Source organism: Falco rusticolus, chromosome 2 (assembly GCF_015220075.1).
Source record: "Falco rusticolus isolate bFalRus1 chromosome 2, bFalRus1.pri, whole genome shotgun sequence".
Taxonomy (NCBI): domain Eukaryota; kingdom Metazoa; phylum Chordata; class Aves; order Falconiformes; family Falconidae; genus Falco; species Falco rusticolus.
In genome coordinates, this window is record NC_051188.1 from 43,928,884 (window position 1) to 43,955,350 (window position 26,467).

General features: G+C 35.9%; 1 protein-coding gene across 1 annotated transcript in view; it reads left to right on the top strand.

Moving 5' to 3' along the window:
- The window catches only part of PIBF1 (progesterone immunomodulatory binding factor 1), a 121,112-nt gene that overhangs the window by 26,890 nt on the left and 67,755 nt on the right, over positions 1–26,467 (top strand). The window contains exons 9-10 of the mRNA XM_037377711.1: positions 3,912–4,037; positions 7,886–7,984. Of these exons, the coding sequence (XP_037233608.1) occupies positions 3,912–4,037; positions 7,886–7,984 (225 nt within the window). The remainder of the gene's footprint in view (positions 1–3,911; positions 4,038–7,885; positions 7,985–26,467) is intronic.

The following is a 26,467-nucleotide window of genomic DNA, read 5'->3' on the forward strand; positions in this document are numbered from 1 at the left end:
TGAAAAACAATCTGCAGGATTACTGCAAAATAAAATATATTTAATTTTTACAAATCTTTAAAATGGGACATAGTATGTTTCGTATCAGGTATTAGAGCTATCAGTCTTTCATACCTCAGGTTTGAATACAGATTATTTAAATGTAGCCTTGAGAAATAGGTTGATCATTGTGTGCTTGACACAGTGGTAAATAGTTTCAAATTCTTATGCCATTTGAATTGGTATAGATACACATATGGGGTGTGGCACAGGAAACACTATGCTATTCAGCTACATATCTTGCTACGTATGTAATACTATGTTAGAAAATTTCATAGAATCATAGAGTATCTCAATTTGGAAGTGACCAATAAGGAGCATTGAGTCCAACTCCCTGTTCCTCATAGGACTACCTAAAACTAAATTATATGACTAAAAGCATCATTCAATTTCAAACCACATTTAACTTGAATTCTGAATAAGAAAAATTTATCTAGTTCATGTTACTTTCCTACATCTAGATTCCAACAAATATAATTTCAATATATATCCCAAAATTACATCAAATATTTGCATGTGTATACTTCAGTAATGAACACAAAAACATTTTTTGGTTATTAGTGTCCTTTACAAAAACAGCTTTGGATTGAATGAATAAACTTAGAGTATGAAGTAGGTTCAGCTTCTCTTCAGCTGCCTCCCGTTTGAATCAAGAAGATGGAACTGCAAACAGCATCTATAAATCTTGTGTCCTTGTACAACTAAGATAGTGTGCTAATATGACTCCCCTGTAATACAACTAAAAGACAAATTGTTATATAAATGGAAATAGAAGAGCACTTTACTGAAATTATCAGCTATGGAGTTCCATCCCATATCAGAAGGGGTTTTAATACTATTTTTCCTTTCAAAACTTAAACTTTTTAAAATTTGTTTTCATATATATCTCGGAACTATGCTTACATGGAACTTCTGCATTTTAAATACATGTTTAGGACTTGCCATTAAATGGGGTTTTAAAAAATCACATAGGTCTAGACAGTCTTCCTCTAGAAATGTGCTTGTAAGCAGTCACTCTTGTAGCTAGATTTCTATTTCTAGAAAACCACTGTGAGTCCTTATCCTGTAATAATGACGCAGAGGTGCTTTTACAGAGGTGTCTTTATTTGAGGAACCTAGAAAGAGACATATGTAGCTTGCCTCTACCACAGCTTGGGATACTGTGCAAGCCTGCTTCACTGTCCTCTGGAATATGAGAGGTCTCTGTCTCTTGCATTTTGATACCAACAAAAGAGAAATTCTGTGACTCTTACTTTGCCTTTAGAGATCTTGATATTGTCACTGGGATTCTGTACTGTTAACAAATCTCTCTCTTGACATCATTGGTATTGGAGAACCCCTTCATGATGCTAATTTTCATAGGACAGATATTAACTGCAATGAATAGTGCAGGTATGTCTTCTCTCCTCTAGTGACCATTATTGTCTTATGCACAGACAATGCATCATAGCAGAGAAGACAGTGTAGTGTACGGAGCAGCATGTGTAGCACTGCACTGCACCTTGGGCAGCCTAGGTTTTATTCAAGGTTTCACTGCTGACCTGCTGATGAACTTTGAATATGTCACTTCATAATGTAAAATGTAAAAATGTTAATATAAGATTTCTCTTGTAAAATGGGGGTAGTAGAATACTTTTGTGAAGTGATTTAAAATGTCATCTGCAATATTGCAGAAGCTGTCCCTTCTTTATATTTTCCCACACATGTGTACACACTTTGTGTGCATCTTCCAAGACTGCATCCCAATTTAAACTGTTCATCATATCTGTGTTAGGTTTCTTATAGAGAGCTCTACAGAATCCTATTTATTTGTTAGATAAATTAGAGAGGTACAAAAATAAAGCAGGAGGAAACTGTACCTACTAAGACACACTTCAAAATAGGTTGAGATTGTGCCAAGATGAATGGCAGAAGCTCATAGCTACAGTTCTTTGGAATCTATGTGTAAGCACGGACCAACAAAAATTATTTCCCTTTATATGTTCAATCTTAAAACACAGTCCCTCATTGCATTGAGATGCTCAGATCGTGTTTAGTTTATTCACAATATAAAGCCTTACTAATAGTAGGCCTGGAAAGAAGCTCATTAAATCCTGCAGCCTGAAGAAGACAAAACAACTTGGTAAGGCAAACACATTTTTAATTGCTGCTTAAGCAGAAGACCATAACAGCAAGTCAGGAATAAAAATCACAAAGGATCGTCCTTTGCTTCAGCAGCAACTCAGTTGGTGTTTATTAAAAGGCATTGGAAGAGCAGTCAACATATACTGGGAATATGCCCTTTACTCCACAATTTATTTATTTTAGTCATCGTAATAAAGATAAGGTGTCACTTCAAACTGTCTTCTGGTGACATCACTGTGGGTGTTCAAAACTTTTCCACATTCTTCTACGTTTTTCAGTGAACCTTCCTGACTTTCAGCAGTCTTGCTATGGGAGGGAAGGTGTAATTTCTGCTATGACAGAATATTTTAGCAAATTGTCTAAGTACCAAGAAAATGGTATTGCTCATTGATTCTGCACATAAGAGTTGTATCCAGAGGTCCTGATCATTAGCATTCCTTTTTTTCTTTTTTTGCCTACATATTGTGCCCTATAACACATAAAGAATATTAGATGTTTCTAATGTTTGGGGGGGGGGGGAGGTTTATAATAAACTTTTCATTGTATCAAAGATCTTCATAAAGTATTTCGCTGTAGTGTGGTGTGATCGAGGAAGGAGAGGGGATAAATTTACTTTTGCCTTGAAAGGTCAGCTGAAATTCAGTGTCTCAATAAAAAGAAAACAGGGAAACTTGTATAGCAAGCATTCTGACATTTAAATATTTTGGAGCTTTTACTTAACGTGGAGGAGTGTTTAACCAGCTCAAGTAGCGATTTCTAAAAATTATGGGCTATCACAGTTTGAAATCAGAAGAAATCTAAAGCTTAAAAGGCTTGTAAATGCATATTTCTTCATAAACGTGGTTTTATTTCCAAACATGTAATTTCTATCAGTTGCTTCATTGCTGATTGATTATTCTTGAACATTAACTAGATGCTATAAAATTTTAACATTCCTTAGCTGTTAAGTACTTACAAGATAAACCTTTTTTTATGGTTTTGTAGGAGAAATTCTTCATGGGTTTCCCTGCGATCTGTCACGGGCTTCAAAGTTGTAAAAACATGTCAATATTACTCTAAAATTAAATTATTTTATCCTGGAATATTCTGATATCTGCTGCTTAAAAGCTTACATGTGTATTTTAATTAATTAATTTGTATGTCACATTGACAGGATAAATTCCCAAATCTTAGAAATTTTTTTTGACTTCACAAATCTCCACAGCATGTAATCTTCAGTGTTGCTTGTGATGTTTTTTGCTCGTTTGAGGTGCAAATAGTATACAACAAAGTCTTGTAGTAGCATAGCAGTATTGTAAGTTAGCAAGTTAACCAACCCTTATCCAGTGATGAAGAAGCTATAAAAGTTTGGAAAGTGAGGAAACTAATTATTATTTTTTTCTTTTTAAGCAGTTAATGAATATAAACACTCATGTAGAGACTGACAAAGAATTTTTGGAAGAATGTTAAGCATAATGTTGCATCATTAATCAATGTCAAATTACTTTCTTAAAAAATAAACAGGATGCAGAAAGCTTTTATTTATTCCCAATTAAATATTATTTATTCCTATTGTTTTTTACTCAGTTTGTATGACAAATAAGCTAATATGTATTTCAAGCAATTTGGGAGGAAAATGAATAAGTATTAAAACAGAATGTAAAATCAGGAAGCTCTCTGCTCTACTTGTACAGCTGTACCTGAAGTTTTGATATTTTGGCCAGTGTAATTAATTTTAAGTTCCCATGTTGTGTATTTGTTTGTTCCAGAGATCACTATAAAACAGAATACGAAAAGAGACTGCAGGAAGAGTTGGAAAAAATAAGATTGAAAACAAATCAAGAAATGGAGCAACTAAGAAGCACTTCAAAAGAGATGTATGAACGTGAAAACAGGTAGATAAGATACAGGCAGTAACCTAATTAGGGCAAAAATGGCTTGTACTTGTACTGTTTTGTGCTTAGTTATAATCCTAGTTGACTTCTAGATAAACATTAGTGGTTCAAAGTTTGTTTAGATGTATAGCGTTAGTTAGTTAATACAAAATGTGTTGGTTTACTTGTCGTGGAATAGAGGTAATCTTGAAACTGCCAGGAAACCAGAAGAGGTGGTGTTGATGCAGAAAGTAAAGCAGAAAAAAATGAAGGGAAACCAATAAAACTTATGCCTATCTAAAATAAATCTATTTGAGATTGTTTACAGTATTGATTAAAAAAATACTCTTTTCGTGTGAATTATTATAAAATTGCCATTTGAAGAAGATCCTAGTCCTGCAAAGACGTGCATATTGATTTTGTATGTGTGTCATCTTGTTGAATTCCATGGAGTTACATGCAGTGTTAGGTACATACATAAGCCTTTTGGGATATAAGGGTTTGGACTTTTGGTGCTGGATTTTTTTTTGAGCTTGTTTTTTGCCCCTTTTATTTCTTTAAAATGGGACCAGTGCTTATTAATTCATTATAATTTCATTGTAAATGTCCTGAAAGTGTCTTGTGTAGAGCAGGAAATGACTGTAGTAAAAAGACATTTGTGGCATCAGCATCTGTTCCTCTGACAGGTAGTTTTGTTACCACTCAGAAGAGTGAAAAAAGAACATGACTCCTTCTGTCTGTCTTCCAGTCAGCTGAAAGGTTCTGATTTTAAAAAAATTACATCATTGTGTAGTTTTGTAAGTGTGAGTAAAATATATACACACACATGCATATACACCACTTCCTGTATACACATTTATTTTGAATTACAAGGTAAACCTCCACTCTTCTGGAGATTTTACAAGGATCTGTGTATCATTGAGAAAGCTAGTGAAATATATTTAATTTGTATCTGGAACCAATTTACGGAAGTTTGGTTCCTCACTGAAATAAGGATTTACATTTCAGAAGCAATTTAGATTTGATTTCTTATTTTGCATAAAAAGGATTTTTAACATATGCTCTTTTTATGAAATGCTAAATAATTCCACCGTGAGACAGTACTTCCCAGACTGAGGTGCCTCTCAACAGGAAAACAAATGAAACTCTAAATAGTGGGCAAAGCAGTTTGCAGTAAATTTGTGTGATGTGATGAGATGCTGATTGTGACTGAAAATAAAGCTAAGATCCTGTTTTCATCTTCAGGCTCAAGGCATGGAATGGTATTACAGCTAAACTAATGTAATACTCAGTTGCTCTTACTCCCTAGCATTTTGCCAAGCCTGATGGGCTTGATGTTTCCTTTGAATTTAATGGCTCTTATTTTACACTTGGATGAGTCAGTTCAAGAAGCTAAAATGTGGAGGTGGGAACACACACCAATAAAAAGGTGATGCTTTCATTCTTAAATTTATTTGGGATCAGTTTCACTTGTTTGGTTGTAGTAAGCATTGGCTGTGTTTGCATTAGCAAGCATGAATGAATTCACAGAGCATGTGAATATCTGCATGAGGTTGGACTTTGAGTTAGCTGTAGTCTGTTCCCATAGATCAAACACAATTTAGTAGCTTTGAGCACGTTAGATGCTCTCCCTGGGCACATCTTCTGACTTGGTTCAATCTGGCTGGAATCCAATTTGTGCACTCTAGAATAGTTTTGAGGTGTAAACTGAAGTGCAATAAATGGCAGTTATTAAGTGGTTTATTTCAAAAGCTAATATAGATATCCTTGTGCTTCTGCTTCTCCTCTGCTCATCCCACCTTTTTTTTTTTCCCCATACGTGTTCATGAATCTGTAGGTAGTATTTCTGTCCCATTTTAGAAGGGTACTTTCATTTGTATGTTAGACTTGCTAGATACCTGATGGTCCATATGGCCTGTATGTGAAGCCATCATATAGGTGGTTTACCTTTTTTAAAATTGCAGTCACACAATCTGAAAACTGGCCGTGTTGCTAATATGGTTCCTAGCTCTGTTAAAATGCTTGTTAAATCACATCTGTGATTATTATCTGGTTGGTTAAGTAGCACCTCATGTATCTTTTTTCCTTCTATTGCATTTTCACTTGATTAGTTGTTCAGTTAAGCAAAGTAGTTTATTCTCTAAACGAGTATATCTCCTACCATTTTATTTTTATCCCACTTCTATTACTCTAGTCTTAAGGATACAACATTGCACTCCTATTCTGAGACATAATACGTTTGATCTTAATGCGGTTAACAACACTAATTGCCATGTTCTTATAGTTTGGTATGAGTTAGTTTTAAAGAATCTACTCTCAAGATAAGTCCCTGAATTTCATTGGTAAATTCTGTAGCCCAGTAACTCAGTTTTTAGAGAAAATTTTGTTATCTTTCTCTCATAGCCAGTTAACTGTTGCATAATTCTGATGTTGATTCTTTGTAAGTAACTATTTCCTATTCATATGAATTACTTTGAGTTCAGAAAAGTACCATTTCCTTGGTCCAGAAAAATCTTTCATCCAAAAATTATATACCTTTAGTGTGGCTAAAATGACCTAGGATAACATTACGTGGGCTTAATAATTTTCCATTTGCTGCTATTATCTTGACTTTTCTCTTTTCCTCAAAATTTGCCTGGAACTGTAATTTCACTTTGCTTAAGGTAGAAAAACTCCTAGGGGGGAGCAGGGGAGAAACAACTTCAGAGGGAAGAGCTTGGTTGCATTTACATTAATAGGTTAGTTCAGATGAAGAATGTGACTTTGAAGTGAAATCCCCTAGTCATTGCTGCTTGCCCTGGTTTCGCTTGCCTAACAGTTTGTGCTTGGATTTGTGGTATTGTGCCCACATTTGTAGGGCATGAACAGGATCCCCTTCAGATGAAACAGAATTGAAAGGAGTCTTTAAGATCATCTAATATATTCCAAATGCTAGTGAGTGTTCAAGTCAAAGAAACAAACCAGGAGTAAAGTAAAATCCTCAAGAACAGTCAGAACATAGGTGTCTGGTGCTCAACAACCAGTGTTCACTCTGCAAATTGGTGGTTACTGTGTTGCACTAAATAACGGAGATACAGTTTATAAGCACTCCTTGAGCAGTACTTCCATTTAGTTTATTGCTGTGTTATGCTACAGGCAGACTACAGATTAACAGACTGTTAATACCTATGTAATTTTTTAACACAAATTATGTAGCATTCTTCATATCATAGTATTCTCGTTTGTGTCAGTGAAATAATAATCAGGTAGTTTACAAGTCTTGACTGATGCATGGTTAAAAATTTGAAAAAGTATAGATTAATTGCAATAAAATTTTTGTGTTTGTTTTATGGTTCTATGCAGATCAAAAATGATGCCAGCAACAGAACCCAGAATGAGACAGCAATGATATGCAATAACCTATGTTCAGGCTAATTAGCCAGTTAGTTTGTATGTGGAAGTAGGATTTCTATCCCTAGCTAATCTTTTCCTGCTCTATCATAAAAGTTGTGAATCATATCAGCTAGGAGGACAGCATTCTCCTAGCTATTAGTGAAGTACCAAGCAAAATTATTGGAATTTATTTAATTCATACAAAAAATAAGCAATTTATTGTTCTACTATTCTAGAATTATTCATATGTTTCTACATATAAATAGGTGGCTTGGTCATTGTTTTTAAAATTTCAGAACTGGAAACTGCTGGTATATATGAAAGTAATCTGAAGTAAAGTCTCTGTGATGAATAGGAATACAGATAGACGAACCCCTTTATCATTCTATGAGAACTGAAGAAGGTGGTATTGAAGTTAAGATCAGTCTGTAGTAAGTCATGAACTAAAGCAGTCTTTCCTAACAGATGCTTGACAGAATAACTTTTGTTTCCTTCAGAAATCTGAGAGAAGCAAGAGATAATGCTGTTGCTGAAAAAGAAAGAGCAGTTATTGCTGAAAAGGATGCTTTAAGGAAATATGATCAACTATTAGAACAGTAAGTATCTTTCAAACTGCATATAGAAAAATCTAAAGGTATAACTATATATTTCAGGAGTTTTAGGTAGGAGGAATGACTACTTTGGCTTTCTGCTTATAAATTGAATTACAAACATTTTGTTTAAATGAAGTTACAGATTTACTTCTAGTAGTAATTTTTGCTGTTACCAGTGCAGTAACAATATGTAAGTTTGATTTTTCTTTGATCCTGCAAAGACAAGCAAATATAATTATGCATCTCATAACAAGAATGTGGATTTCATACTGTACAGTAGTAATGGTCAAACTCCAAACCTGTTCTGTTGGGTTTTTTCTTTAGTTGAAAGTAGAAAATTCTTGTATGATGACTTCAATTAATAGTTTTTGTAAACTGTGTATAGAGAGCAGTAGTCATGAACAGTTACACATGCTACGTTTCATTTCTTACTGCTGTCTCTTCTCAGTCTTTCATGCCATGTTTAAAATATAGCGTCTATACAAATGTACTATTCTATATGTACTATTCATACGCAGAAGGAAACTGACTGATTTTCTACCTGTTTACAAGCAGTCTTATTATCCTGTTTCTAATTATAAGTAGTAATCTGTTAAAAAGTTGTTAACTTAAGCATAGCCACAAATTAATTAAAGCTTTTGATTTTTATGTATAACTCCTAAATTGCAGTGGTGGTGTTACTGAAGGAGTAGCATTGCCTAAGGACTGAAAGAACGTCATTGCTAACTAGTGGTGTGAAACAATACAGGTAGTTCTAGAGCAGAAGAGGTGAGTCAGAGGACTTGATATGCGTGCTGAGTTTCAGGGGTTTGACTTCAGATTACTTCTGGTTCAGGCTGAATGGGCCCAAGGGTGCTGAATGCCTTTCAGTGGTTAGAATGCATTGTAGGTGTTCTTGGATTCTCAGAAAGGAATTCAGTTAGCAAACTGAGATGATGGCTTCACAATGCAAACCAAAATGTGGTAATCAAAGGTGGTTAAGTGGGGACAACCAGGAAATTTTGTTCAAAACTGATCTAAGTCAAAATGAAATGCTAATAATGTGACTCAACCTTGGGTTTGTTGCTGATGAGACTCCTACCTTTCACTGTGATAAGGCTTACTATGGCATGTGGATAGTTAATTTCTAACTGGAAGCTCTTCTAGAAAATCGGTTTGGCATATGACAATTTGAGTATGCGCTTTCTCGTTTTTAGTGAAAGTATCAAGTTTATAATTCTTACTATATTTATTTTTAAACTTAAAAAATGGAGAAAATACTTTTCTGCTGTATTCCTACTCATATAATTTGTCATTTTTTTCATATTGTGGCTTTTTTTGAGGAGGGAATTTCCCCTGCGATCAGAAACGTAAGAAGAAGATTTTAATATACAAGCTTTAGAGGGGGGGAAAAAAAGGAAAGTTACTAATATGTCATTTGTTGTCATCTTATTTAATACATTTATGCGTCTGCCCTCCTGGTAGATGGTAGCTTTTTCTGGTGATAAGCTTTCCAATTAAGTAGAACTCTGCTTTCCTCATTGATTAATACTGTTTTTTGGAGTTCAAAGAAGCAGATTATTCCTCAGAAGATTATGCTTTTCAGTGAAAAAAAATTCTGTTTGGGAAAATGGAAAACCCGTGCTTCCGTTCTTTAACATGTAAGTGTGTCTCTTGAAAACTACCTCACTTCTAACCACAGTACAGTTGACTTTTTATGCATTCCAAATTATCTATGTAATTGAACTGCAAGGCAACAGACTGGCATGATAAGATGGAATAAACACCTGAAGTTAAAAGACCCCAAATTCTGAATTTACTGTGGACTGACATGTGGCAGTTCTTTGGAACAAAGAGATTTTCTAATGTCACCGGAAACCCCTAAGATAAAAAGGAATACCTGTGGTGTTAGATTCTATATTTAAGTGTTTATAACAGCTAGTTCTACTTAATGAAAACAAGGTGACTCATCGTAGTTACCACTGGTATCATAATCTATATAAACAAACATGTTTGAAAGCTTCAGAAGCATGTGGAATGCTGACTGGCCTGAATGGTAGTTAAATAAAGCCCCTGGCAAGTCTTGTGATCAGCAGTGTAACTAATACCCAATTTTCTAGTCAAGTGCAGTTATTATCATTTTTCTTACTGATGTTTGTGATAGCTTTTTTTAAACAGCTGTTTACAAATGCCAAGAAAATATGAAAATGATAATATTAATGAAAGGGTTATATTGAGAAAATCTACACTTTCAACCTCTGAGTAGATCACTATGACATTTGGTATAAATTTTGTTTGTTTCTTTGCTATTATATAGCTCTAAATTCTGTGTGAGAATCTATGTTTCATTTTCTCGTGACAATGAAAAAAACTTAACTGATTTGATGTTTTGGATTAAGCTGTGGTCAATGTCACACATATTCTAAAAAAAATTATGACCAAATGGAAACATTTTCACTTTGTTTTAAACTGCTGGTAATTTGACTAAGACTTATTTTTCTAATTTCAAAAGTCTATTACCTCAGTTGGAAGTGTCTAGGGGTTGAATGATGAGAACAATTCCATAACATCTCCATCATTTATTACATAGTAAAGCATACATACTAAATATGTTCCAACTTTTCTTTCTCTTGAATATTCCTGAAGTGTTATTTTTAGAGTATTGACTGTTAATCTGTTACTCCCTTATCCTTGAAAACAAAAATCCAACCCAACAAAACAACAACAAAAGAACAGCACCAAAAAGTAGAACAAATACATGCTGGTTTTCTATCATTTTTTTCCTGCTGCTTAAATTTTCTTGTTCATGTAAGGTGCAACATAAAACTGAAGTGATTCCTTTGTTCAAAGTGGACTCTAAGGTCTAATTTGGGATGAACTCCTAAAAGAGCACTTCACCTTAGGGGGTGCCTACAATAGCCATCTCTTGGCTTTGATTGTTCACTTCATTTAGAACTTAAGGAGTTTAATGTCTTTTTTCAGGAATCTACAGCTTAGTCTATTAGTGGAAGCTGGGTTTAAAATTCCAGAATTACCAGGAACACAAGGGAAATCCATAGATAGTGTGAACTTACAAAATTTTACTTTCCTTAGTGACAAAAAAAATAATTGTACTCTGTTGCAGTTGATTGCCATTCACAATGTACTCAAGGTGATTTTTCTTTTCCTATTTTTGTAATGAGAAAATGAGAGGTGTAGAAAAATTAGAAGAAACAAAATAGGTATGTGCTAAACAGAAAAAGAGTATTCAAGAAGATTGTGTTATGGCAATACTAATCCTTCAACTTTGCAGTGGGTGCTATTTATAAAAAAAAAAACCTTGGTAAAGCTTTGTAAAAGCTAATGGGAGGTTCAAATTCCTGCATTTGTCTAAGAGGTTACAGGATATTTTTAAATATGTACTCTTTTTATCCTATTTGAATATGCACAGATGATGAAAGGGCATTTTTAAACAATGTTTTTATAGTTGGGTTGAGTAAAGTCAGGATGATGGCAACGAAAAAATATTTAAGAGCCTTAGGTTTGTTCTGTGAAGATTTCAAAGTATTTTTGGTTATTATTCAAACATTTGTAGATTGATGTATATAACTCAGGTATTTAAAACTATTAGGTTTTTAATTGATAGTCTGCTACAGGTAAAAATATCTTTAGGAGTATTTTTAGTGTTTCTATTTAGAAATGCCCTTCTAAAATAAAAAGCAAAATAGAATAAAAGTCACTGACATTTCTTATTAGCAATTGTTTGTGCTTCATAGGTTAAAAAAAGTATGCAAAAACTTCTGTGTATGTTCGTCTTTACCTATTTCATTTCTTTCCAGTCAGCTGCAAGCTGTGTATATATTTTGGAGACTTCTTTTAGTCTATCCGTTAATCTTTATAATTTTAGTCTGTCTTTTTACCCCTGTTTTCTTTGTTCTTTGTAATTGTGGTGCTTTTTATAATTAAATCTAGAGGTGAGACTAATGCTATTTGATTTTTAGTCATTTGTCTTAAACTTTGTAGGTGACAGAGAAGTGATCAATCCTGTTCATAAAATGAGTGTTTAAATTAGATGAAATTAAGATCCCTATATATTACTAATTGCAGACAAACCTAAAGGACTGTCTTAGATGAGAAGATAGTTGGATAAATTTACTGAATAAATAAATGTTCCACTTCACATTTAGAATCTCTGCTGATTATGCAGGAATCTCATTATTCAATTAGAATTTATTACATTATATGTTAATTGTTAATAGAAACATTAAAATTAATTATTTGCCCCTTCTAATAACATGTTTTTATAATACAGATGTTGCTGACTGCAGTGCCAGGATTCTAAAGTAAAAATTAAGTCAATGTATTTGTGTGCTGGACTTACTGCTAATATTTGAATAATAGCCTATTCTCTCTTCAAGAATATTTGTATAAAGCGAGGATTTAAATAATCGATAAAAAGAAGATCCATACTGAATATTTCTTTGCCATAACCCTATATTAAAAATTACTGTCATAGCCTTTTACTCCCTAGACGTGGCTGCTACTTTTGTATATTAGGTGCTTTGTCCCTTGAGCTATATAGGTCTCAAAAATTACCACTTTAAATCTTCAATTTCAATTAACTTCATTAGTTTTTTCTAAAATACTTTTTAAATAATAATAATTTGCTGCTTCTGTATTCATTTATGACTTCTATAGTATGATACATATGTGTAATTTTGATAATGCTTAGGATTTCTATCAGAATAAAGCTGAGCCCTTTACTGTCAGTGTTAGACCTTGTCTAGATTTCAGCCGTTGCCAAAGTAACTACTACACATTTCCCATAAAAACTACCTTCATCTTGTTCTCCTGATGAAGAACTTAAGTACAAAGTATAGCTAAAAGGGTAAAATTCCATGAGCGTCATGGAAATTGCTGAAAGACACGCTCTTGGAAGTTCACAATCGATGCAGGGAAGGCAGGAAAGGGACCAGGAGTGATAGAATGATGGAGAAGCAGGGAAAAAAGTCTATTTCCTAGGTGACTGGTCTAGTTTGTTTCCAAGCTGTAGAAGCATCACTGAAATCCATAACAAAACAATTCTATGCATCCTATATTTCCACTGAAATGACTAGGGAGGCTCCTACTCTTGGTTTTTTTCCCTGTTCTCCTGAGGTTATGTTTATTTGGAGTTTACATCTTAATGGATGATTCTAAACTGCATTTTAATAAACAGAAGGAGAATACCTAATTAACTGATTTGATCAAATAGACAAGTAGTAGTGTTAGGAAGACTGCACATTTGCTAGGGTATGCCTCGTTGTCTTTGGTTGTTCCCTCATAAAGATCTCAAAATTTTACATTCTTAGCCAAGATAGTTTTCTTCTAGAATGAGTGCTTTAAGCTGTAACCAGTCACCTCATAACTGTAACTGTCTTGGTGTTGTAGAATTATCAATGTCAAGGCTTATAGAAATGATATTAGTCTGATGACTGACCTTTGTGAGCTTCATTACATCTGGAGCAAACTTTGAAGTTTGCTCTCTTACTGTGCAATGAATGTTCAATAATTATATTTATAGCTCTAGAAATTTCTTTATTTCAGTTCCTCCCCAGCTCTGAAGAAATAATTCTCACAAAATATTATTAGCCTCTGAAGGATGCTTTGGGAAAGTTTTAATGTGAACATATCCTCATGTCATAAAGATTTTCCTTAAGCCTTGAAATTCCCTTTTTACCTGTTCCTTTCCTGCTAGCCAAAATGCCTTAATCTTAAAACATTAAGATTAGTAAAGGCAAAATGTTAAAATTAAGTGATGGCTATTACACTAAGTACCTAAAAGTAAATATTTTCTTTAAGTCCTTAGGTTTTTTGTTAGACTGGAAAGATTGAAAATGCATCATGTCCTTTGAGAACAAATTTGAAAGCAGTTATAAATTCCTCCAAAGAGGCATTCTGTGACACAAGGATGATGATTTGTGTGTGAAGCCCCTAACAGCATTAGGTGACCCAAGACATTAACACTGCAATGGCAGATGAGAAAAGAACCGGTTTATAGGAAACTCCAAGTACGTGATTCTTAGAATACAGAAGAACACAGAAATCACAACATAGCTGTAAATACATGCAGAGATTGTGAGCTGCATATGTCTACCAAAACTGTGTATTGTAATGCCTATTCAAAAGCTAAATTTTTCAGAACAGGCATATTGTATTTTCTGTATGGCTGTACAAAAATTCTAATATTCAAATGATGGCTATTTATGTAATACTATATTTCAGCCTAATAAAACCAAAACATTTTTCTTTTTATAGTAATTGTTTTCTGCAATTACATTCAGAGTCTGTGGTTACATTCTGCTTAGCCTCTGGAAAGGGATGTGATGCTACTCATATCTGGAAAACAAACTGTTGGAGAACACTCTGTCCAAATAGGTGTTTAAGTGATTTGAGAAGGAAGTTACAGCTTTGTAATCTTACAGACCTCATGGTAAACTCATGGGAAACTCTGAAATGTTAGTCATGAAGACTAATATTTATGAGAGTGTGCTTTGGGCTGAGTTTTGCCCAGAGCTTGTCACATTCAAAATGTTGAGAAAATGTTAGGTATAACTGTAAGCCTAGCTCTGCTGTTCTCAGACTGGTCCTCACTTGCACGGTGGTGATACCTGTTTCATGTAACTCACTCTCCTGATTAAGGAAAATGGTAACATATTGCTCTGGAATTGAGGGTAGTAGCTAGTCCATTTGTAAATGAATAAATGAAGGACTGTCATACTGTGTTCATGAACATGCTACCAAAACAATGTACATCAGTGAGCCAAGGTACTTTTAGGCCATAAGCCACAAGCTGTTTGCCTTAGTCTAATGCCTAATTAATCTTCATCATACTGAGGACTTCCCAAAAGAGAGCGACATATGATACTTATATGTAGTGCTCACAACTGATGAAACCACCGTTCATAACTGATGGAACAATCATGCAAGTCCTTGGCAGCCTGTTTGCTGTTTTCTGCCATCATGAGATTGCCTTGTCTGGTGACCAGTGCCTTGATGAGAAGAGAATGGGAAGACCAGAGTTGTAGTGCTGACTTCCCTTGTGTATGGTCTTGTTTCTAGGCAAGCTTTCCTCAAGAATGTATCCCAGACTTTGTCAAGGTTGGCTTAGAGAGTTGTTTACATTCAGGGAGACCAGTAAATTTTCTTTGAAACTACGTGCCTTCAGCACTGAACTGTTCCATCACATATTGGGTAGTGGGAAGGACGTGTCCTTTAGTTTACTCATTGCAAAGCTATTTAGATAATTTTTACAGCTGTTTGTGTTCCTAGCTAAATGATCTAAAGGCATAATTCTGTCTACTTATATGACTGTCTGGGTAATTCGTAAGAATATTCTGTGAAACCAGCAAATGAACATGCAATTAATGTTCAATGCGTAGTTAACCAGAGTTCAGAGCTTGCTAAGGAATACCTTGATCCTTGAATAGCTGTAGGGTAGTAATGTGACGATAGCAGCATTTTTACCAAACATCATATAGGCATAGGGGCTCTTAGATGCGGTATGACATTTGAAGCATGGGGACACCAAAAGGGTAGTACTACTTTGAGTTATTTATATCAGTGAGCCTATAGGTGTGAGCTGGGTTTATATTTAAAGTTACTTACAAACAGAACTTTAGCAAGGCCGAAGTGAGATGGGAATGTTTGTTCTGGATGGGCCTCTGAGGGAAGCGTTGCATGGAAGTGGATATGCTGGGCTGCTGCTGATGGTAGCTGGTGATTAGTGAGAGGATTTGTGGTAGGAGTGTGATGAGAGGCAGTAGGGACAGAGAACCTAGGAAATGAAGAAACCCAACAGAGATGGAATGGAAGGGTGCATATGAAAGGGTGAATCAAGCGACTTTACTACAAGCAATAAAGATCTTCTATATGTCTTGCCACTAGACAGAATACATAAATACATGTTGCTCACGTGAACATGCACTGCCCGACCTTTTCTTGTAAGCCCTGTTTAACAGCAGATTTTTGTACTTGAAAAGGAAACTAATGTTGACAACTGAAAACGAAGTTGTGCAGGCCACCTGCAGACTGCCTTCATGAAGTATGGAGAGGGTAAGGATTGTGTGTGTATGCCCCTTCTAGGTACTCCAGAAGCAAAAAAATTGCCATAGCTTATGCCAGCTTCTCACCCACAGAATAAATAATCGTATAGGCAGCATAACTTAAACTTTCTCTTAAAGGGAAGTAAACTTTTTCTATCAAATGGCAGAGCACTTGTAGAAGTAAGTGTATTAGAAACATCATTTAGGTTCCTTTGAGATGAAGCCTGGGCATTATGTAAAATGCTTATACCTATCAGTCATTTAGTCTTTTCCTAAAATATTAGATTTCATAATATATACATAAAATGTAAATGTACACACTTGCACTTATAAGCCTATCTGTGTATATCTTCTAAAATTTAAATACTGGCTGTATTGTCAAAATGCTGCAGCTCTTGGCTGGTATTTTAACATAAATACTACGGAATGCATATGTATGTAATCTAGATTAATCTTTGATGTGGAACTTGCCATCTGGAATTGTTTATATGGATATGCTAATTGTTTCATGGAAAGTGTTCATTGCCATGGGTAAACAGATATATAAGTGCATTGATTCATCCCTTCTGAAATTTTGCTTAATGTTTGCTCTGATTTCTCTGAGATCTTAACCTTTTCTTTTCCAGAAATATAAAGTGGATCATAAGTTTCCAGATGCTTCAGAAAGCTACATTTTCCCATTTTACCTTGGATACATTGCTGGCGTCACTAGAATTGATTGTGGGCTGTAGAGAGGAGAAGTATTTGTCCCATTGAAAACCCTATGGGAAGGGGATAAAGTTTTGTTGGTGCAAAATGGTACTATAAGTAGGTGAAAGTAATTAGAAACCCTAGTGCTTCTCTTGTCTTCATATGCCCCTCACTTCAGGCAATTAACTGACTCTTGAATCTGAGTATACTCAATATAGACTGTTTCTTTAAACAGTAGAGGATGACCACAGTGTGACTGATGTAATCCTGTGCCCCTGTGAAATGCCCAGAATTAAATGGAGAGAAGCCTCAATTGATACCTTAATTCTAAGATTTTTAGACCTAAAACCAGGTGAGAAAATACTGTGTCTTTTTCGTCTGTTGCATGTTCATCTAGGCTGTTTTTGTTTTTACAGGCGGTGTGCCTTTTAGAAGCTAGTGAGGCTGGTTTTTTGGTTTTAGATTTGTCCCTTATGACACACTGTTCCCAGTCACAGGTTATGAAATCTGGGTCCAATTTCTGTGTTACGTCAAAGTTCTGGGCTTTTTTCAAAGTATTCTATACACATAGATACATGGGGTAAATCTCAGGTTTATTTTCTTGGTGCCAGATGAATGCCTCTTTTCAAAGAAAGAAAAATTCTTGAAGTAGTGCATTTGCTGCAAGGTACTTGCATTATTGAAATGTACAGATGAAGAGAAAGTAATTGACATGGTGCATGTTGGAAAAGAGCTACCTTATGGTTATTTGTTTGCCTGCCAGGGCTCTCCCTCGGCTACGTTCTCTTACTTCGTAAAATAATCAAATTATCCTTTTGTCCTTTGTCTTAAACGGTTATCTGTTTATACAGAGCAACTGTATTAAACAGTTTTAGTTTTACCATTACAGTAAGCAAAAATAATTGCAACCTTTTTTATTGCTAAATTGATATCTTTTGGCAGAATTATTTATGAATTATTTTTTAAGAGAGTTTTTACATTTATCTTTGTAAGTCTCTTTTGTTATGCCAGCTGTCTAAATCTTTTCATAAACTTCAGTTAAAAGAAACATATTTTCCATGATTATTTTAAAATATAATGTTTACTGGAAGGGAAGTCTAGTGAATTCCCACAGATGAAGTGTGAGTGTATTTCTCCCACTTGTAAATGAGTTCTTATTTCCTACAGTACATATTCTGGTACCACAATGAGTCATTTTGAACATGTTTTAGTTTAGCTTCTAAAACATTTAAAAACTTGGCAGATACATGTAAATGAATGTTACATCCAGTTTTAGAAACAGTTTCCAAAGAATATTTTACTAACATGATTACTGTGAATAGACCTTTCAGAATGCAGAAGTGTCCTTTGTGATAAGCTGAAAAGCATTTACAGAGATCTTATTTGTATTTTGTGTGGTGTTTTTACCTTTAGTATGTTTTAGTTTAACCATCTTGTAAAATAGGGAGAATACTTCTGCGAAAAAGCCTTAAGGTTTACAGGCAAAGTGTGGTAAATTTGAGTATTTTAGCCATGCAAGTGATTGTCTTCTTCAGGTATAGGATCTAAATATTGCAAAATGTCATTATATTTTATTTTATATTTTTTCAATTTTACAACTCCTTCAAAATAAATATAGCGCCATCTCCGTTTTAATATGATATTGTTTATGGTTATATATGCCATTCCACACTTTAATCTGTTTCCTAGTACGTTACCTTGACAGTTAAAGTATTAGTAAAGAACTAAAGACTAAACTGCATGATTAAAAGGGACTTAGGAGTAATGGGGGTGGAGTGGGAGGAAAATGAGGGAGGCAGACCAGGCATACTTACATTTTTTTAACAAATAACAACCAACAAAACCAAAAAAAACCAACACATAATCACCAGTGTTCAATTTGTGAGACAGTTTATCTCTTACTTAAAGAATATTTCTTACTTTAACTTCCTTGTCGTGGCTTCCTGGCATCTGGGACATTTATTATAATGGAACCTTAGATACTTTGCTTACATGTTGATACCTACGCTTAGACATACTCACATTTCTACAGTCCAGATTTGAATACCACCTTGATTTTTTTTCCGATTGTTGGCAGCATTTGTCTGGTAAGTTTAAGATGCATGGTAGGGATAACTTTGCAAGTCCATGATTATTCTCTGTTCCAATTTTACCCATCTGTATGTTGTCCACAATGTAACACCATGCTATCAGAAAGTTCTTACTGTAATTACAACCCTGAAAAAATTCTTTAGCTTTTTATTAGACTCAGAAGGTGATGGGGAAAACATTCAAAACCTGGATAACTAAGTCTTTAAATTAAAGATTTCCTGGAATCTCTTTTCCATTAGTTGTGTATTATAACATATGAAGGAAGCCTATTTAAAACTCCTTCTGCTCCCCCTCCCCCCAGTTGGTCTTAAATATGTTAACTTTTCATCAAGGAAAAATGGAAAAAAGGAGGGGTAGAAGTTAGTTTAGGGATTGAGAGTCTTAATTATTTTATTTTTCAGACAAATACAAATAAATTGTTCTCCTATTATGTCTTAAGTTGTTGTGAAACTTGCAGAAGATTGATCATAGGCAAAAGAGGAAAGGTAATAAAGATGAGGAGTGGGGAATAAAGATGAGGAGTGGGGAAAGGCATAATGTGAATAAAGAAAGAGACAGCAGTCATGAAAACTTTGGTGAGAGGGATTCATCTGAGAGTAGAATATATAGTGCAGTTTGCCTGCCTTTGTCTCTGGAAGAGTGGTCTAAGCCAGGCAAAGGCAAAACAGTTGCACGAAGGGATGGGGTGAGTGGAAGGCAATGTGTTGGGAATGGTGACAGAGTCCGTTTCTTCCATTCTGCCCATCCAGTTACTTCTGTATAACTATTGGCAGAGGTGGAAACTGTAAATCTTGTTGATGGTAACAACTTATTTGGCATGCATTTTGTTCATGTATGCCATATGTGAGGTGAACATACTGTGATTGAACATACTATAGTTCTAACTGTAATATTGAACGTTACAGTTCAATAGGTGAACATACTACAGTTCTAACACTGAGACCCCTTGAACATCCATTTTCAGAGATCTGTTTCATTCATACCATTGTTTCAGAAATTTTTGTTCTTTTTGAAGCATTTTTTTAATGTAATGTACTGTTAGATTTTAGATGAGTTCAAACATTAGTTTCTGAGAAAAATAAGTAAATGTAAAATGGATTTCAGTATGGCTTTCACTTTGGCTGGCATCAGTTTTGTCTAACTTTAAATGCCTGTGTTGGGATTAAATCATATCTGTAAGGTATTTGTTTCTTTCTATTGACTTATAAAGGGAGGCTACATGACAAGCTTAGATGTAGATATCCATGTTGTAAACATCTGAAACTAAGTAAGATGAGTCCCATCTGTCTTTTCTGAGTTAAATGAGTTCAACATATACTCTTCACAGTTTCATGGATTTTTCAGCTTTTATGCTTTACCATCATTTTTAACAAGTCCTCTTCCAATTGCAGAATCTTTAAGCATTTGTCAAATACTGGTCATAAAATTGAATGTTTTCATTGTGGAGTATATACTTTATATGCTGTCTTCCCCCCGCCCCGCTTTTCTGTTTTTAAAATGGACTCTGCTGTCTTTCATGATTGGAAATATTTTGATTGACAGAAGTTCATTGAGATTATGTAGGTCTACAGCTGCGATTATACAAAGGATTAGATCTAGTTAATGAAACTATAGAAGGGTAGGAAGATACAACGCTCCTTCAAATTTTGCTATCTTGGCTATCTTACAGTAACTCTCCTAAGAGTTACCACACCCAGATGATGAGGAAGCTTGTATTTGCCTTTTTAAAGAAAAAGGCAGAAAGGACAGACAAAAATTGGATAATATACCATACTGTTTCCGTAACATAAAATGTATGTAAGTCTCCTGGGCTCTAAATGTGACATCACTGTTAAACAAAATATGCAGTGACTCTATGTATTGGGTTGGCATGGTGAGGTTTTCGTAGCAGGGGGCCTACAGGGGTGGCTTCTGGGAGAAGCTGCTAGAAGCTTCCCCTTTGTCTAATAGAACCAATGCCAGCCGGCTTCAGGACAGACCCAGAGCTGGCAAAGGCTGAGCTCATCAGCAGCAGTGGTAGTGCCTCTGTGATAGCATATGTAAGGAGGGGGGAAAACCTGCTGCAGAAACAGCAGTATAGAGAGGAGTGAGATGCGAGAGCAACAACTCTGCAGACACCCAGGTCAGTGCAGAAGGAGAGGCAGGAGATGCTCCAGGCACCACAGCAGATTCCCCCGCAGCCCGTGGTGAAGCCCACAGTGAGCCAGGCTGTGCCCTGCAGCCCATGGAGGTCAGTGGTGGAGCAGATCCCCACCTGCAGCCCATGGAGGTCAGTGGTGGAGCAGATCCCCACCTGCAGCCCATGGAGGTCAGTGGTGGAGCAGATCCCCACCTGCAGCCCATGGAGGTCAGTGGTGGAGCAGATCCCCACCTGCAGCCCATGGAGGTCAGTGGTGGAGCAGATCCCCACCTGCAGCCCATGGAGGTCAGTGGTGGAGCAGATCCCCACCTGCAGCCCATGGAGGTCAGTGGTGGAGCAGATCCCCACCTGCAGCCCATGGAGGTCAGTGGTGGAGCAGATCCCCACCTGCAGCCCATGGAGGTCAGTGGTGGAGCAGACCCCCACCTGCAGCCCATGGAGGACCCCACACCGCAGCAGGTGGATGCGCCCAAAGGGGGCTGTGACCAGTGGGCAGCCCGCGCTGGAGCAGGCTCCTGGCAGGACCCGTGGCTCCCTGGAGAGAGGAGCCCAGGCTGGAGCAGGTTTGCTGGCCGGGCTTGTGACCCCGCGGGGGACCCACGCTGGAGCAGCCTGTGCCTGAAGGGCTGCACCCCGGGGAAGGGACCCACGCTGGGGCAGGGTGGGAAGGACTGCAGCCCGTGGGAAGGGCTCGTGTGGGAGAAGTTCATGGAGGGCTGTCTGCCGGGGGGGGACCCCAGGCTGGAGAAGGGGAAAAGTATGAGGAGTCCTTCCCATGAGGAGGAAGGAGTGGCAGAAACAATATGTGATGAACTGTCCATAACCTCTATTCCCCTTCCCCCTCGGCTGCTGGCAGGGAGGAGGTGGAGAAAATTGGGAATGAAGTTAAGCCTGGGAAAAAGGGAGAGGTGGGGAAAAGATGTTTGGTGTTGGGTTTTTTTTTTAAGATTTGGGTTTATGTCTCATTATCCTACTCTAATTTGATTGGTAATAAACTAAACTAATTTCCTCAAGTTGAGTCTGTTTGGCCTGTGATGGGAATTGGTGAGTGATCTCTCCCTGTCCTTACGTCCACCCACGAGCCTTTCATTATATTTCTCTCTTCTGCCCAGTTGAGGAGGAGAGTGATAGAGTGGCTTTGGGCATCTGTCATGCAGCCAGGGTCAACCCACCACACTGTACTTAAAATGTGATATATAGTTGATAAGTATAGGTTTTGCACATGCTAATGGCTTTCCAACAGGTTGTCATAGTGATAACTGTTGGCAGATTTTCCTTGACTAGATTCCACTGAAGTCTTACCAATGCTTCCTGTTCTAAAGCACCACCTAACCTCTGAGGCACTTCAAATCAATCTGCATTCCAAGTTGGAGCACATCTAGGTAGAAGTCCATGTGCATGCTCGGAAGTCTCCTGGTTTGGAAAACTAAGTACTTATTTTGATATGAGTAGGGAGGTGCTTGAACTCTGTTCAAGTCCCTGAAGGGCCTATTTTTATTAGATCATGGCTAACATTCAAAAGCATTGAGTTCCGTCCAGAGCACTGTTAGAAGAGGAGGTAATGGCTAAACTTGCTTCTTCTGCAGTGTGCTTTGAGCACTCACCCAGGAAGTTCAAGACCTTGGTCCTTTCCCTCTCAGTCTCCCTAATTATTTAAACAGGTTTTGGTGTTACCTAGAAGTTATGTCAATTTGCCCAGAATAATTTGCAACAAGTGTTGATATACATAATGCATGAGTTAAGCAAAATGTCACAAAAGAGGCAAAATGAACAGATTTGGGGGATTTTTTGTTCTGAAAGCAAATCATTCAAGTCCTAAAAAAACCTATAAAAATGCAATTAAAATATCACTTTTAGATTTTTTTATCTGTTAATTGCATTTTTGCATTTCTTTTTCTGTTATTAAAAATAAAACCAAAAAGCCTAGAAATGTGGATATTGGCAATAAAGTAGTTACCTATAAACTTTATAAATATAATTTTGAAAGTAGTGAGCCTTTTGGATCATTCATTCTTTCATTATTGCATGTAACCATCTTTTCATAAATTAAACTCTGATTTCTACTATTCCTAGTGGAAACTGTTCTAGTTGTCATGTTCAAATGGAGTTGTAATTTCTGTTCTAAGATTATTTTCCCCTTGTTTATCACAAGGAGCTCTGATGCTAGCATTAGTCTTTAAATATGTTTTTGCGCTCTTAAAATCTTAGTCAGACTTTATTTTCTTAGATTGTAGCTTATTTAACTTCTCATGGGACAGATTCCTTGTTCTTTTGAACATCTGAGTGCCATTTCTTTTAATCCTGACCTTCCTTCAATGCAGATAACGGGAATTCTGAATGTTTCAGATAATTTCCTGCTCTATCTTGTATGACACCATAATTTCCATTAGATGGGATTCCTGGAACTGTGCGTCTTTTGCATAGCTGGATCATGTTAGCAGTTCAGTTATCCTGACATCATAATGCATCTAGATTCTTTTCCTTAGTCTGTTCTGTCTTCTAAGTGTCTGGATGAAAAGAGCCACCACCTTTTTTCTAGCCCTGCTTTAAGTGCTGGGTTTGTATATGCATTCTTACTTGGTTTTTTGCTTACGCTACTAATGTAAGAGTCGCACTCTCCAGCATACCTGAGAGGCACATCACTCTGGAAGATGTGCAATCTTTTTGCTCGAAGTACTCAACATAAGGTACAACTCACCTAAATGTAAGTATACTCAGCAGGGGTACTACCTAGGAGTTGTAAACATCTAGGATATCATTATAGTTAGTGGAAACTTAGTAAGCACAGTCAGTGAGGTTTGGAGAGCTGTTCAGCTGACCAAATAAAGGTTGCTGCTTCAGGGCTGCAAAGGGTTCTCTTTATAACCCTTTGACTGCAGTGACTATGTTTCTAGCATTCTTACTGGGGACCTAACTTACAGGTAGATGCCTAAGCCTTTCTAAACTTCGGTTTAAAAAGTCACAGAGTGGTTGAGATTGAAAGAGACATCCAAAAGTCATCTGGTCCAACCACCCCACTCGAACAGGGCCACCTAGAGCCAGTTGCCCAGAATGATGTCCAGACAGCTTCTGAATATCTCCAACTATGAAGACTCCACAGCCTCTTTGGGCAACCTGTTCAGTGCTCAGTTAACCTCACAGTAAAAAACAAAGTGTTTCTTGATGTTCAGATGCAACCTGCTGTGTTTCAGTTTGCATCTCTTGCCTCTGGTCCTGTCACTGGGCACCACTGAAAAAAAGCCTGGCTCTGCCCTTCTTGCACCTTAGTGGTCTTAAATGTACATGGTCATGAACTATATAATCTAAGCAAACAATGGAGTCTTTAACGTAGAAGCTGTAAGTAGTATGACTTCTAAGTATGACGATACCGTAAAAGGTATGTCAAAAGGTATGGATGTGAAGGAATCTCTACAAATTTAAACCCTACAGCACTTTCATAAAAGAAGCATTTGAAGCATTGTAGAACTGAATTTAGCAAAATTCAGTTGATGTGAAATACAAAACATTTTTATATTACTGAGATAAGAATAGATTGGCTGTGAATAGGTTTTATTCCTGTTTTCCTGTCCCATCTTCTTTTTCTACAGCGTTCTCTAGACTGAGATGTGATATGATTGCCTAAGCAGCAATTCCTGAAACATGTTTTTAATCCATATTTTTTAATATTTTTTTCAAATCTTCAGCCATTCAATTATGTGTCAATAGCATACAAAATTTGGATTGCTAAAAAAAGAAATAAAGTAGGTTTCAAAAATTATAATTTTGGCTCTGATGTGTGATACTAATCAATATGAACTTGCATTACTGGATTGTGGGGGAAAGTAACATTTGTGAAAAGTGCAAATACTTTTAAGTTCTTTCCTTGTTTTTGTCATTTAACAGTTCATACAAACCTGTCAAGGCATTTTTTTCCTGTATTGGCTACTTATCAAATATCATAAAAACAAATTACACCATTTTCTCTAATCTTTTAACTTGCATAAGTTTTAACTTCTGTACGTTTTATCTAGCAGCTTGCCAGATTTAATTGTTATGAAAACATTGACTAATATTACTTTTTTGTCTTTCAGAAATACGTAGATTTTAATCACGTTTGTTTTGCTAATTGCTAGTCATATGGACTATCCCGTGTCCTAATACACAGAAAATGTTTGGTCTGTAAGAATGTCTTTTTAATACACTCTGGGTTTTAGGAAGAGGGTAGTATAAATTATGTTACAGTTCAAACAATAGGCTCACCTTTCACTTGCCTGCCACCCTTTAATATTTTGCCTATGTATTATAGCTCGTCTGTGAAATGAGTAGGCATGCTTAAATTCTCTCTTACAATATTAGTACTTATTGTTTTTCCATCATGTTTGCAGTTCTAGGAGTGTTTGTACTTACTTGCCTTGGCCTTCCTACTCCACTTACCACCCTACAAAATAAATCTTCGTATATTCAAATTGATGCCAAGATGCCAGCAGTATAAATTGTAATGTATGATTCATGTTACAAACTCTCAGAGCATTTATTAGTGTGCTGGTACATTCCTATGAAATGTCAGTCAGATAAATTTATATATGTAAATGTATGATCACTTTTAAAGGTTGTTGATCTTGCATGTGTGCAAATTTCATATCAATTCAATTATCTTTAAATATGGTTAGAAAGTAGTAATTTTCTGTTACTGCCACATTAATGTTAAAATAGTAAATGAACGATTTAAAAACAATCTTCTGAAATACTAACCTAAATTTCTTTGAAAATTAGAACCATGATATCTCTTCCAAAATAAAAATAAATAAAAATATAAAAGTTTATGTGTCTGTGGAGGGACTATGAAGGAGACTCTCCTAAAATAAGAAAAAAAACAAATTAAAAGGTAACTGAAATGTGATTGTGCCAAATGAAGGAAGAATAGTTTTGCCAATACAACACTGATGCATATAAATGGTTTTCTAGATCTTTATGAAAAAAATCTGAGTTCTAGCCCTACCAACTGCATTGTGTTAAAGATCTCTTCCTTTTGCTATTTTTGTCATTTTTTTCACATTACAATTTCAGAAAATTCATCTTTATTGCATGCTAATAATGGTAGTACTTTGAGAACTAATAATACTTTATAGAAGCAATAATACTTTGAGAAGGCGTTAGAAAACATTTATATTTTTATACAATCCAACAAACACACAAAGTTTTACTATTGAAACACAGGGGCAATAAATGGCAGCATGGTTTCTCAATCACAGGGTGTGAAATGTATTCTAGATAGTACTGTGGAAAGTTTTATTTTCTCTTCCTGAGTAATTTCAATGTGAAATGGTCTTTTTTTTTTTTACTTTATTGGGGTTTTTTTTAGGTTTATTTTGCTCTTTGGTATTCTTTTGAACAGTCTCAACCTCTACATTTCTTTTTTTTGAAGCCTCATAAACTAATTTGAAGTCCATAAGAAATATGGAATGGGAACCGTACATGCCATTAGCTGTGAAAACTGGAGTTCATAGGAGACTACCAAACACTAAGTGTTGTTACTTTTGTTGT